General features: G+C 39.6%; 1 protein-coding gene across 5 annotated transcripts in view; it reads right to left on the minus strand.

The window, feature by feature from the left end:
* The window catches only part of PPEF1 (protein phosphatase with EF-hand domain 1), a 42,027-nt gene that overhangs the window by 7,526 nt on the left and 22,244 nt on the right, over window positions 1–12,257 (minus strand). For all 5 annotated transcript variants that reach the window (XM_040582634.1, XM_040582632.1, XM_040582633.1 and 2 more), the window contains 6 exons: window positions 11,615–11,787; window positions 9,790–9,904; window positions 7,696–7,742; window positions 3,590–3,756; window positions 2,037–2,073; window positions 1,433–1,582 (listed from right to left, as the gene is read on the minus strand). In XM_040582634.1, the coding sequence (XP_040438568.1) occupies window positions 1,433–1,582; window positions 2,037–2,073; window positions 3,590–3,756; window positions 7,696–7,742; window positions 9,790–9,904; window positions 11,615–11,787 (689 nt within the window). The remainder of the gene's footprint in view (window positions 1–1,432; window positions 1,583–2,036; window positions 2,074–3,589; window positions 3,757–7,695; window positions 7,743–9,789; window positions 9,905–11,614; window positions 11,788–12,257) is intronic.

Consider the following 12,257-nt stretch of genomic DNA (forward strand, 5'->3'; position numbering starts at 1 on the left):
CTACTCTTTAACAAAGAAAAGGACTGATGCAAAACACTGGGTTATTCCCCTGTGCACTGACCAGTATTTGAGACCTGTCAGTTGCCAGCTGTACCAATTAAAATACATCAGTTGGCCTTGAGTGATACCGCCCTGAGCTGTGGCCCACACATGTCTCATTAGCAATGCGCTCCCGTGGCAGCAACTTTGACCTGTTCATTCTGCATTTCACAGATACCGCATCGGTAACACGCTGAGCCCAGCCTTGGTGAAAGCGTGGGCAGAACTCAACTCGCAGCTGACACACCTAAATCTGTAGTTAGGCACCCAATTTTAGTGCACAGTGGTACAGCCAACAGAGCCTAGGCTCCGATGACCAGAAGTATTCATTGCCCTTTTTTCACATCCTTAAGAAACAGATTCACCTGACTGTCCTGTAAAGCATTTAATTCTGCATTAGAAGACACGAGCATGAAAAAAATAGCTCTAGATTCCACAGATGCTAATGACAAGGTACACAAGGTTGCATAAACATAGGTATCTTGTGCCACCTGGGATGCTCTACCATGCCTGTGAATTACCATGAGGTGGACAGATACGAATCAGACCTAAAGGAGACCAGTGGAGGAGATCTGCAAAGACAACTTTCTCCAGAGGCCAGAGGGGACATCCCTAGGCTACAGGGTGCTTCCATGAACAGCAACAGAGACTTACACCTGAGCAATGACAAGACCAGGATCTCCACCAGATCTCCTGGATCTCCATTGATTATAAGGAGCCTAAGCACCCTGATCACAAGCAGACGTCTTGATTTAGTTGTCCAAATCGAGACCAAATCCCACACCATTTTCCACTGATTTGAAAGAGCTGTGTTTGCTCACCATTTCAGAAAAAAATGAATATTTCTGTCTTCCAAATCCCTGAAAAACAGTAGTTTCTGTTCTTTCAAGGACAGGTCTTGAAGTTTGATTCTGCTGGAAAGAGTCTCCCACATCTGCAAAGCTCAGCTGCTGCCAAAGGAGCACCTCACAGCTGGAGAACTTTCCCCACACAACAGATGGAAGAAGCACAGCCCCAGGACAAAAGGCAATGCTAGAAAGATGTGGCTAGATTGATTTTAAAGTGTTTAGAAATGGCTGGGAATTAAGTACTTTTCATACTTCTCTGGCTAATGCGTCATCACTGCAGGAAGGAGGTATCCAAAGTGGGTTTAGTTATTTCAGAGTCAAAAGACCCATGTTGTTTTACAGCAGCCAAACAATTGGCTCCCAACACTTACTAAAACCTTTCTTCCTAAACACTGGTTTTGAACAAAAACAAAACTTTTTTTTTCCTTACATGCCTTACACAGCAGCCGTTTCCTTTCCTATTGCAAACAACTTGATCTTAGCATTTGTACTGCTAAATTTTGTAAAGAAACAAAATTACCCCCCACATGAATATGACCTCTTACCTTATTTCTCTTGAGTGCATTCAGGAAATCCAAATCTGTGGTGTCTGAAATCCCTCCGTGTAGGATAAGAACTTTGCTATCAATTATAGTGGCAAGGGGAAGCCAGCTAAAGACATCTTGCAGAAGACACAAAATCTGTTTCCCGTGGTCCTGTAAAACATACTCTTATATTAGATCCTATTTCTGGCAGATGCTGTTGCTTCTAAATTTAAGATTTTGCCGAAGTGTTTGCCACAGTCTGTATGAACAGTTCTGTCCAGACACCCCAAACTGCAACACTGACAAACATGTTCTGATATTTACTTTAGAGCCATTTACATTGTCTCTGTAGCATTTCATTTTTCTTTCATGTTCACCTCATTTTGTGTTCTTGAGTGGCCTTATGGATGTTATTTATTTCATCCCATAGAATTCTAAGCATAAAAGAGTTAAAACTGTATTTTTAGTTATTCCACTGACAATCCAAAATTATCTCAACGACATTACTAAAGTCATTCTGTGTTACACCTAAATGAACTGGTTGGAAGTTTTCGTGTTTACACAGGTTTCATTTTACATGTGCAAGACTACAAAGAAAATACAGTGGGAGGAGGAACCACCTTACCTTGTACTTCTTCGAAACTTCTTTTGTGAAGCCGTATCTGAAAATAGGACAGCATTGTGAACTGGTTTTCAGTATGCTTCTTCTGCATGATTTTTTGTGCTATAGTGTTTGCCACGAGTTTTCTAGACCTCTTTTTCTCCTGCCATTCTGTCTCACCTCAGTTTAAATGTGCTTTCTTCAGCTCTATCTCGAGAATTGAGTTAAACCGATTCCTTGTACATACAAGGGATCAGGAACAGAATCCAGACCAGTTAATTACTAAGTTTTTCACATCTTTTTCACATCTAAATGAAATAGCTTAGCAGTTTTACTTTTTAGATACTGGAGAAAAATTTCAAAGGAACCTAACTGACGGTGGGCAAAAATTCTCACAAAACCTCCACAGAGGTTTTGTTCTAAATCGCTCAACTTGATTAGACAATGTTGTCTATCACGTCTTTTCCCCCACAAGGATTTAGATACTTTGTTCTTTTAACGCTAAGATCTCTTTGGAGCAAGAGGCATTTTCACAACACCCTAACTCAGTTTTCAGATTTACTGATATGCAGCACTGCTAATCAAAACGCTCCGCAAAGAGCCATACGCAGGAATGCATCTTTGCACTCCGTACCATCACAGACTTAGTTAATATTTTCCATTATTTTGGGTGGGAATTTTCCTACCTTGTAGATAAAGTAACTGGTTTGGTTTATGTTGGTTTGCTGTTTATTTTCTTTTAAATTAAGTGCTGGAAAAAGGAAGTATGTGAAACTGATTCTCTTAGGATTTGAACACAGGCAGGCCCTCTAACCCAGGTTTATGCCCATGTTAAAACTGTAACGTATTCTGTGAGCATGCATCAAATGCTAGAAGTGGTACAACAGGTTACCCACCAGCCAGTCACCCAAAGACTTACTGGGGTGCCTTAGAATTGTAGGGACTAGGACTGAGGCGTTCTCGTGTCTGTGAGATGATTTTGTTTACAAGTCACACTTCCCCTACGGCAAGAGACACTGGCTGTGCTCGCTCCCTTGGCAGGGCTGTACAGCTGAGTGCTACCGCCTGTTTTAGAAAACAGGGTCTCAGCTGGTCCTGCAACGGGGCAGACTGCCACCTCTCAGCTACTGGACCTCCACTGTGTAGAAGTTGGGATATTTACCTGCCCCTCATGTCTGAGAAGTGACATCTTAGTCTAAAGTTAAGTGAAATATCAGCTCCTGGTTTACTGGTTCCATTATATTGCATACTATTATGTCTTTTGCTATGCTATGGAAAAAGCCAATGTTTTAACTAAAATGTCATCCTCAAATTTGATACTCTGGAAGCTGCACTGAGCCCACTGACTTCAATGGATTGTGGTTAGGTCAGAGACAACACATGACGGCCATTCAAGTGTCTGTGTGTAATGAGGATGTTCTTTGTCTCCCTCCCACATTTTGAAGATGCAAAGCTACACCTGAATATCTAATAAAACATTATTTCTGCTACAGAGTGTCACAGTGGCTGAAGTAGCATTCAAAAGCTTCAACATTTCTAGTGAAAGGCCAGATACTCCCCCCTCCCCCTAAATCTACCTCAAGTTCATGATGTAGTCTTCATGGTTTCCTCTATTTAAGTGTAAATCATTGGGGTAGATAAGAAGAAATGCGAAGAGGATTATAAGTATTTCCATAGAGTTTTTCCCTCTGTCAACAAAATCCCCATTAAAGACATAACGGTTTTGTTCTGAAGGCAGACCATTCTGCAGAAAGAAACAAAAACAAGGACATTTAGAGATGCTGCTGTGCTACTGTAATACAGGAAATAGCATTTAAATGATGATCACATTGCTAGAAAATCTGCAGAAAACCTGCCTAATACCAAGATCTAAAATGCAGCATTTCTTTATTTCCACTGCTTAAGAACAAAAATCTCCATATGAGACAATCTCTATGAGCCATCAGAGAAGAGGTGACCTCTTTAGCTGTTCTTATGATACCGTCCCCAACCCTTTGCTCTACTTATTAAATTAAACTGAAAAGGACCAAAAGGAACACGATTCTTGCAATAAAATACACTTTTCTGTTAATGCAGCTGCTGCCAGGAAGTTATGCATTTGCAAATAGAAGTCATTAATTTTTGAATGGAAGACAAAAAATCCATGGAAAATTATCTTCTGATGCAAGTCTGCAGGTCCTTATGCTTCCTTACACAGTGAGAAAATGGATTTCATATATTTATGTTGTTTGCAGCGTATGCTTCCAAAAGTCCTGAGAAAGACTAGTCCAGAGGACGTCAAATCTTAATACAGAACTCTGAGGAACTTGATTCAAGTTGCTTTAATCCTGAAAGCACTACTTGAATTTTACTCATGTTGCACTTTGTCCCCACCCAGGGCAAACGCTCACAAATACTGGAACGCTCACAAATCTGAGAGGCTGTACCTACAGGTGTTTCTTACCTTATTTTTCCCTGAAGATACAGAGCAATGCTTTATTATAAATAGTGACTTACCAAAAGCTAGTATTGCGAATTGATGTTACGTTTCATTAGATTAGTTATCAACACGTCAATGGGTGCCATCAGCTTACAGAAAGTATAGCAGCAGCTACACGCAGCTTCATCATTTCCAATCATGAACATCAGAAATATTATTTCAATTTTGACTTGCCAGAAAAAGGAACCTCTCTTTTCACTATTGGCATGCACAAGAATTATCAATAGAACATATCTATAAAATCACATTACGACTGTGTAAGCCACTCTTAACAGGTTTGATAGCATTGCAAGACATTCCACTTCCTGAATATAGCCACTGCATCAGTGTCCAGCATTTCCTATGTTCCTGTGGCATTCCCTGATGCACTGCCTTCGCAGGTTTATTGCGGAATGCATGACTGGGCCAGGGACTCAATTAAATGTTTCATTTGAATCCATTAGGAAATATCTTTTTTGTACCAATCAGTGTCCTATGCTGTTATGTCAGGATGCAGTAGTGAATCCTGGTCTCTCAGTTCTCACAGCAGCACAATCCTGACTGCTGTAAATATGGTTTGCTTGGATTTTGCCATAGCTTCTCCCCAGCTCTCTTCAAGTTTAGAAGAGGCCTGTGGTTGCTCTGTGCTCACAAGAGTGGAAATTTCTAAGACTCTGCTAATGCAGTGGATTGTAGTGGTTTTAAAAAAGAAAGGACAGATTTCAGGAGTGGAACAGACAGGAGAGACTCAGCAGCAGCTCCTGGAAAGATGAATTAACAAAAGCTTTGCCTTAAAAACCAATAGGCATGTGAATCACCAGCAGATTTTCACTATACACACAGCCACTCTGTAACTGCAGTCCTCACAAAAGGTAGATCTACTGAAGCACTTGCCAGACTATCATTCTTTTGGAAAAGTTTACCCACAATTCTTAGTTTTAAATGAGAGTTTGTTTTAGACTTCCGACTTCAATGAACATTTTAGTCCTGTTCCACACTCATGCAAAGTTTTAATTTCCTTTTCTGTGGTTTTGACCAACAATAAGAGCAAAACTAAATTAAAAAGCTGTTGCAGCCTCTGATCTGTTAAAGAGGTGAACAAGGCCCTCTAATGATTAGCAACTTGTTGCTGAGCATCATTACTGTATGTGCTGGGTTAGTGATTAATTAACTTCCATTTGTCCTTTGCATTTTCTACAGCTTCAGGCTATTTCTATCCATAGCATCCATTTAACAATCAAACTTAGCAATACATAATGTAAAATTCAAGCGTTTCAAGGAACTTCAGAAATGTTGTAATTTAATGGAGATTAATGCAGGGACTGAATGAACCTTACAATCTGGCTGTTGAGAAAAAAGTAATTATCTTAGTCTTACCCAAACCAGGTTTAAGAATTATACACACTATTACAACCAGTATTCTATCGATAAACTGTAGACTGCTAGCTTCTGTGTATTTGCTGTTGGCAGTTCGTAAAAGTGCTGTGATAAAAGTTCCCTGGACAGAGCCCCATGCTCCAGGCACCTGGTCTGCATGCAGGACTGCAGAATACTTCAGCAGCGATTTCAGCTCTGCATAGCTCTGCACAGACTCCGGAGATCACCACGCTCCTCATTGCACTGTTTAGGATTGCACCCTCTTGTTTAAGGTTACAGGTGATTCATACCACATTGAAGGAAGAAATCTCTTCCAGCTGAAACAGAGTTAGGGAACCAGAAAACAAATGGATCCCAGAAGCTGACTGGGTTCACTGCTCAGCTGAGTAAACTGCTCAGAGGGGACGGAAAATACTGTGTCATTTAATTTGCTTCTAAATAACTAAGCAGCTCTATCACGCGCTCTCCATTTTCTCAACCACTCTGAAATGACAAAGTATTTATCCATTTTATTTGGTTTGGTGGAAGGACTCCACTAAAAGCTTAACAGAGAACAACTAGGGGTAAACTCTTGTCCCTGAGTTTTGGCTCTGAATTTACTGAAGTCAGGATTTACACCTTGCTTAGAGGTGTTTTCTCTGTAACATCCATTAAAGCAGGGAAAAAGAATCATCATCTGTTTACCCCAGAAGGGTAAAATTCAGGCTGACTGCAGTTGTAAATATAACTATAGTCCAGCATTTATCTTCAAAACAGTTCTTTTTCACATTCCAGTGTATGAAACCAATTTGTATCATACTCCTATTCCAGTTTCAAAAACGGAGATTGTCTAATTAAAATAACAACTGAAAGCCTGCAAGCCAAGGACCATCTAAACGTAACTGATTGATTAATAAGAAAAGGAGAACTCTGTAATAAGGTCTGATTATATTTCAACAGACTTCAGGTATGCACTTGGGCAAGTTTCCATTCAGCCAATGTCAGATAACGTGTAATGAAGTTGGAAGCAGGGGGGAATACATCATTTAAACACCTGGTTTAGTTCACTTCAGTTTCCATTCAGTGCAGATGAATGTATAAGGACCAGACACAAACCCTTTCCCCCGGAAAGCTCAAATCAAAGAGTATCTGCTAAATGAAAGGTGGTGATTCATGCTAAAGATAAATGTGAAACTAAATACAGGAAATTTCCCGCATCTTCAGTTAAAGATACAATTGTGCAAAAGATAGCCTAGAGCTTAATCTTTTTCACATCAGTAAAATGGAGCTAAGCTTTTTTAACATTAAAAAGTGATCAGCTGTTCAAAGATATATGAAGAGTGCCCAAGGTACTTCCATTTTGTGCAGGCTATGTGACTGCTTCCAAGCCTTAAAAAGCTTTTAAACAGATAGCACTGTTTCATGTAAACAAATAACAATAATAAACATTTTGCAGGTATCAACGGAGAACCTAAATGAAAGCTTCTGCATTTTTTCTGCATTTTTTTCTAAATTATCCATGGTGTACTGTTACATCAGGAATTAAGTTAGCTCCTGATTTTAGAAGACTTTAGTCAATATGGAATATGAAACAGTGGCAAGACTTTGGAGACATTGCAAGAAACCCTCTAAAGTTTTGGTTCGTGCTCCAGTTCAATATTTAGGAAGAGAAACATCTCCTGGATCTTCTTTCACAGTGAGGAGAATATAGAGAAGGAAAAGCTGTGATAAAGACACCATTCAAATTGGTGCGTGGTACACACACAGCACATGTACAGTTCTAACAGTGATAAATAGATCAGACATAAATATGTGTTCTCAACAACAAGTCGTGAAGTGAAAATGCTACGTCCCAGACTACCTACTTACCTTATAGAATATCAGCAAAAGATCATCCAGGTTTCCGTGCAAATCTCCTACAGGAAACAAAAACATGATTTTCTTTTTTTTTTTTTCTCACAGAGGAGGGAAAAAATGAAATTATAACACTGGAATTAGTTAATCCTAACAATTTTTCCCCCTTTTTCCTTAGTAATTTGCCTTGTATTAGGATTAGCTTCATTTTAAGGTACGTGCTGAAGCTGCTTGTAAAATCTGGCAATTAAATACTTAAAGGAGTATACAATTGTCTTGCATAAAGTTTTTGTCTTTCCAGCTGGATCTGAAGATCAGACTAGTCACACAGCCAAAATTTCACTCAGGCAAATGGGAGTGAGATGAACAAACATACTATGAACTTGAAAACCAGAAAATGTCACTAAAATACATTTACAAATATGATAGACTTCTACATTCTAACGTAGCTCACTATATACAGCACAATTGAACATCTGTCTGATTCAGGGTCAGGTTTTGATTACTCAGGCAGGATTTGATGGAGAGTGTCAAGAACTGTCTGTATTTGTATGCCTCAGTGCTAAGGCTACAGGAATGACAGATTTGGCCTTTCCAAGAGGTTTATTTTGGCAGGTATATTAGGCAGGGGGATTTCACCCCAACAGAAAGGATCACTGCAGCATAGCTCCCCTCTGTATGTCACTGAATTTCATGCTCACAGAAACAACCTTCTCACATCTGTGACTCACCACCACAAAGCCACAGAACGGTTTCAAAACCTATCTTGTGATAATATGCTTTCACCACCAATGAGTAGCAAAAGAGAAATGGCATTTTTACCCTGCCTACATATTTTCTGTGCAACTTTTTACCAGTTATGATCCTGCTGAAGTCATTCTAAGGAATCCTTCAGGCTATGACAGGTTGTGGATTCAAACATTTCAGGTGTGTATTTAATCTGTGTTATTCATTTGAAATCAAAAGAAAATGGGGAGAGGGATATCTTATTTTAAGGAAAAGAACATTTTGGACCAATTATATCTAAAAATTGGTCTTTCATCTTCTACAGAGGATCTTTCTGGTTAAAAAAGCTATTAAGTTTCAATGGCAGGAAAGGGACCCCTTCAGACACTGCTTACATAGTTCAAATGCAGTACAAACATAAGGACGTACCGTTTGCTTAGTATAAACATGCTGTGTAGCAAACAAGTATGAATCTGTGTTTCCTTCCTTTGAAGAGAGGTTGTGTTGGTTTGGTTAATGAATTATTGTTTATACAAACCTCATTTCAACAAACCATTTCCCGGCAATCAAAGTAGGTGCATAATCACATCTTAAAAAACATTTTTTGTTTTCCATGGGTCACAGTACCCATCTTTATACCGTTTTATACCACACACTGCTAGCTATCAAGAGTTAATGTCACCATTACTGTTCTGTTTTGCAGCTACTGTGTTCTGTGGTGATTCAGGATACTGCATCCCCTTATCCATAATTTACAAAAGCGTAACAAAATAGATGGGCAATGAGCTCTTGGTTCTTTACCTTATGACACATCACATCATTCTGTGAGACTAATTTGTTGGTTGTATAAAGACTGATTTATCCTCTTGGGTCCCTTTAGAAATGAGGGTTTATTATAATTTCAATTTATTTTAGATAGTCATGCTGTCAATGAAAGGTCTTGTTTGCCACCCTTATTAAGCCCTCATTAAAACCATTACTGAGCAAATTAAGATGGTAAAGTCTTTTTCTCAGTAAGAGGAGAAAGCAGTGAGACTTGCAGTCAGTGATCAAAATACTCAGTGGCATTTTAGAGATGGAAGTGCAGGAATATTTAAGCTAAACGGCAGTGTTAGCTGAATGAATACTGACTCATTCAGAAATGTTTAGTAAGAAAAGAAAAGAAAAGAGGAGGTGAGGGACTTTCTTAAAATATAGTGTGGCTCAGGAACCTTTTTTTTGGTTTGTTCCAATTTATGCATTTGGAGGGGTGGGGGAGCAGGGGGATAGGAAGCACTAAGAACTTTCTTGCAATGGCAACATTTGGAAATGTCTGTATCATTCTCTAACTACTCTAGAATATCAACCTGTAGCTCAAAGCAGTTATCCTCTGTGGCACCTTACCACAGATAGTTATCTCCTTGGAGTAAGAAGTTGAAAGATGGGTGATATTTGGCATCTCCTTGAGAACCCTCCTGGTTTCACATAGTAGCTGCAGTACATAGCGGGCATGAAGCAGCTGTGAGGAAAAAATGCAGGGAGAAAAGGAACTTATTAGACGTAGCAATATCTCTGCCTGCTTTATTAACATCAGACACGTATTGCCAAGATTATTTATACTACAGACCTCCAGACATGATTATAGTCTGTATGGTTTAGTGCTGGGAATTATGAGTGTTCTTAGCTTTGCACTTGCTTCCCAGTGAAAGGATATAGGGGCCTTTATGAACTTGCTTTACATATTTTCTTTTTTTATTTCTAGTGTACTGTTTCTAGTCTTCCCATCTACAGAACAGATAAGAGACTGAGTTATATAGCATTCAGCATCATTGCATAAGGTCATTTGTTCAAAGTAAGGTGGTGGGGGGGAAGGTGGGAAGGCTGTAGTTCTAGCTGTGAGTAAAAACATAGACCACAAACCAATGAAAACAACCCCCGAAGGCCATAAATGACATTTCAGCAAATTAAAAAAATAATGAGAGGGAAACTCCAGCAAGGGTTGCCTTGGTAAGAGTTATTTTCCTGTTTACTGTGAAGATGTTACAACAATGCAACATTGAAGCTTCTGGTCTTCTCTGCTAATGCTTTTCATGAAAATTTTGTCAGTTATTTTTAAGGCTTTTAATTCAAACACAGCTCTGAGGAAATTTGGTAGAGGAGATGATAGATGAGCTACAGACTGACTTTTCAAGATTCATGTTTTTAAAGCAAACAAAAAGGTCAGTTACATATAATCATTTCCTTAATAAAATGCCAACCATAGTAAAAGGAGAGATGACAGTAAGGAGAAGTTTGGGTGGGCTCATTTATCATATTTTATATTGTAAGATCAACCTCCACAGAAAATTACAGAACCCCAGCACCACCATTATTTAGTAAATTAAAAAGCAAGATAGACCCTTATCCTTTATTTACAGAATATTCTTCAGCACAAATGATCACAAGTTCCACTAAAGCTAACGTAACGCCAACCTGCCCTACCCTCATCTTGTAAAAGGGCAGCATAGGGGCTGGCTCGGGAACACAGAGTCAGCAGCAGCCTTCTCAGTGCCTCGGCAGCTGCAGACAGCAAGCTCCTGAGATTTGTGCTGTCACCCTGTTCCACTACATTAGCAATGCTTATAGTCAGTCTTCCATTAGGGTGGAGTCTTGCACACTGGAAAGAGGTGATTAACTCTTACACCTCAATTTCTCTGAAAAGAATGGGGTGTGAGGCAAAAAAAAAAAAGAAAGAAAAGAACAAGGACCATACAAGGAGCACTTTTAACCCAGAAAGACAACTAGTTTCTAGGTTATCTTAGGACACCTTCTCCAGTCCTGCACCCTCACTGATAACCCCTACCTTGCAGCTGCTAAGGTTTCTCATTTCGTGATCACTGTAATCTCAGTGCTAGAGAGGAGGTTCCCACTAGTCCCTGCCCCTCCCCAGCGCTGGCTCTGGTGGTGTGCAGATCTGGTGGTGAATCAAATCTGGGAACCAATCCGGCTGAGAACTGACTGCTTTTGATTTTGTTGTGTTACCTTCCAGCCAGATCGGTTTCCCAAGACATCCCACTAGTACCTGTACGATCATGTGGGGCTAGCAGGAAAGGGTAATGGGATGGAAGGAAAAGGTGAAATATCTCATTGGGCAACAGTTTAGCCTTACATTGGATTCAACTAATTGTGTAGCTACAACTTAACAGAGATGTAAAATCAGTAAAAAGTAATCAAACCAGCTGCAACTTACCTGTTCATTCCTGAAAGCATGAAGAAGAGCATTGGCATCTTTAACAGTAAGGGGGAATGAGAGTCGTGGTCCATAATAGGAGTCTGGAACATCAATCTTCTTTTCAAATTCTGTTAAACATAAGCCTTCATCCAACATCTGAGAAACACCAGGGCTGGTGAAAATGTGAGAAACTGGAACAAGAGGGAAGAAAAGCAATCAATGTAGAAACTCCAGCAGTCCCCCATAGGGCTGTAACAGCAGGACCAGAACCGGTTGAATGTAACTGATGCTTTGCTTGCTGCAGTATTACCATGGCTAACTCCTGCCTTGTACAGTGAAAGAGCTCCAGGTCTCCCTAAATTGTTTCACAATATTAAAACCAACCAACCAACTAACCACACACACACAAAAAAAAACCCAAGCAAAAACCAACCAAATGAAAAAAACAGGCAAAACCTCTGTCCCAACAATCAGTAGCTGTGGTCAGGATGCAAACCATTTTGCACTGAAGTTGTGGAGAAATATTCTATTATAGGTAACGAGAAACACAACGTGTTACAGTTACAGACTTTTCTTCTGCCCCCACAAAGCAAGGACATTCAAAAGTCATGGCTGATCATTCGATGACAATCATCTGTTTAAAGTGCAATATTACACTTTT

Source organism: Falco naumanni, chromosome 2 (genome assembly GCF_017639655.2).
Source record: "Falco naumanni isolate bFalNau1 chromosome 2, bFalNau1.pat, whole genome shotgun sequence".
NCBI lineage: Eukaryota > Metazoa > Chordata > Aves > Falconiformes > Falconidae > Falco > Falco naumanni.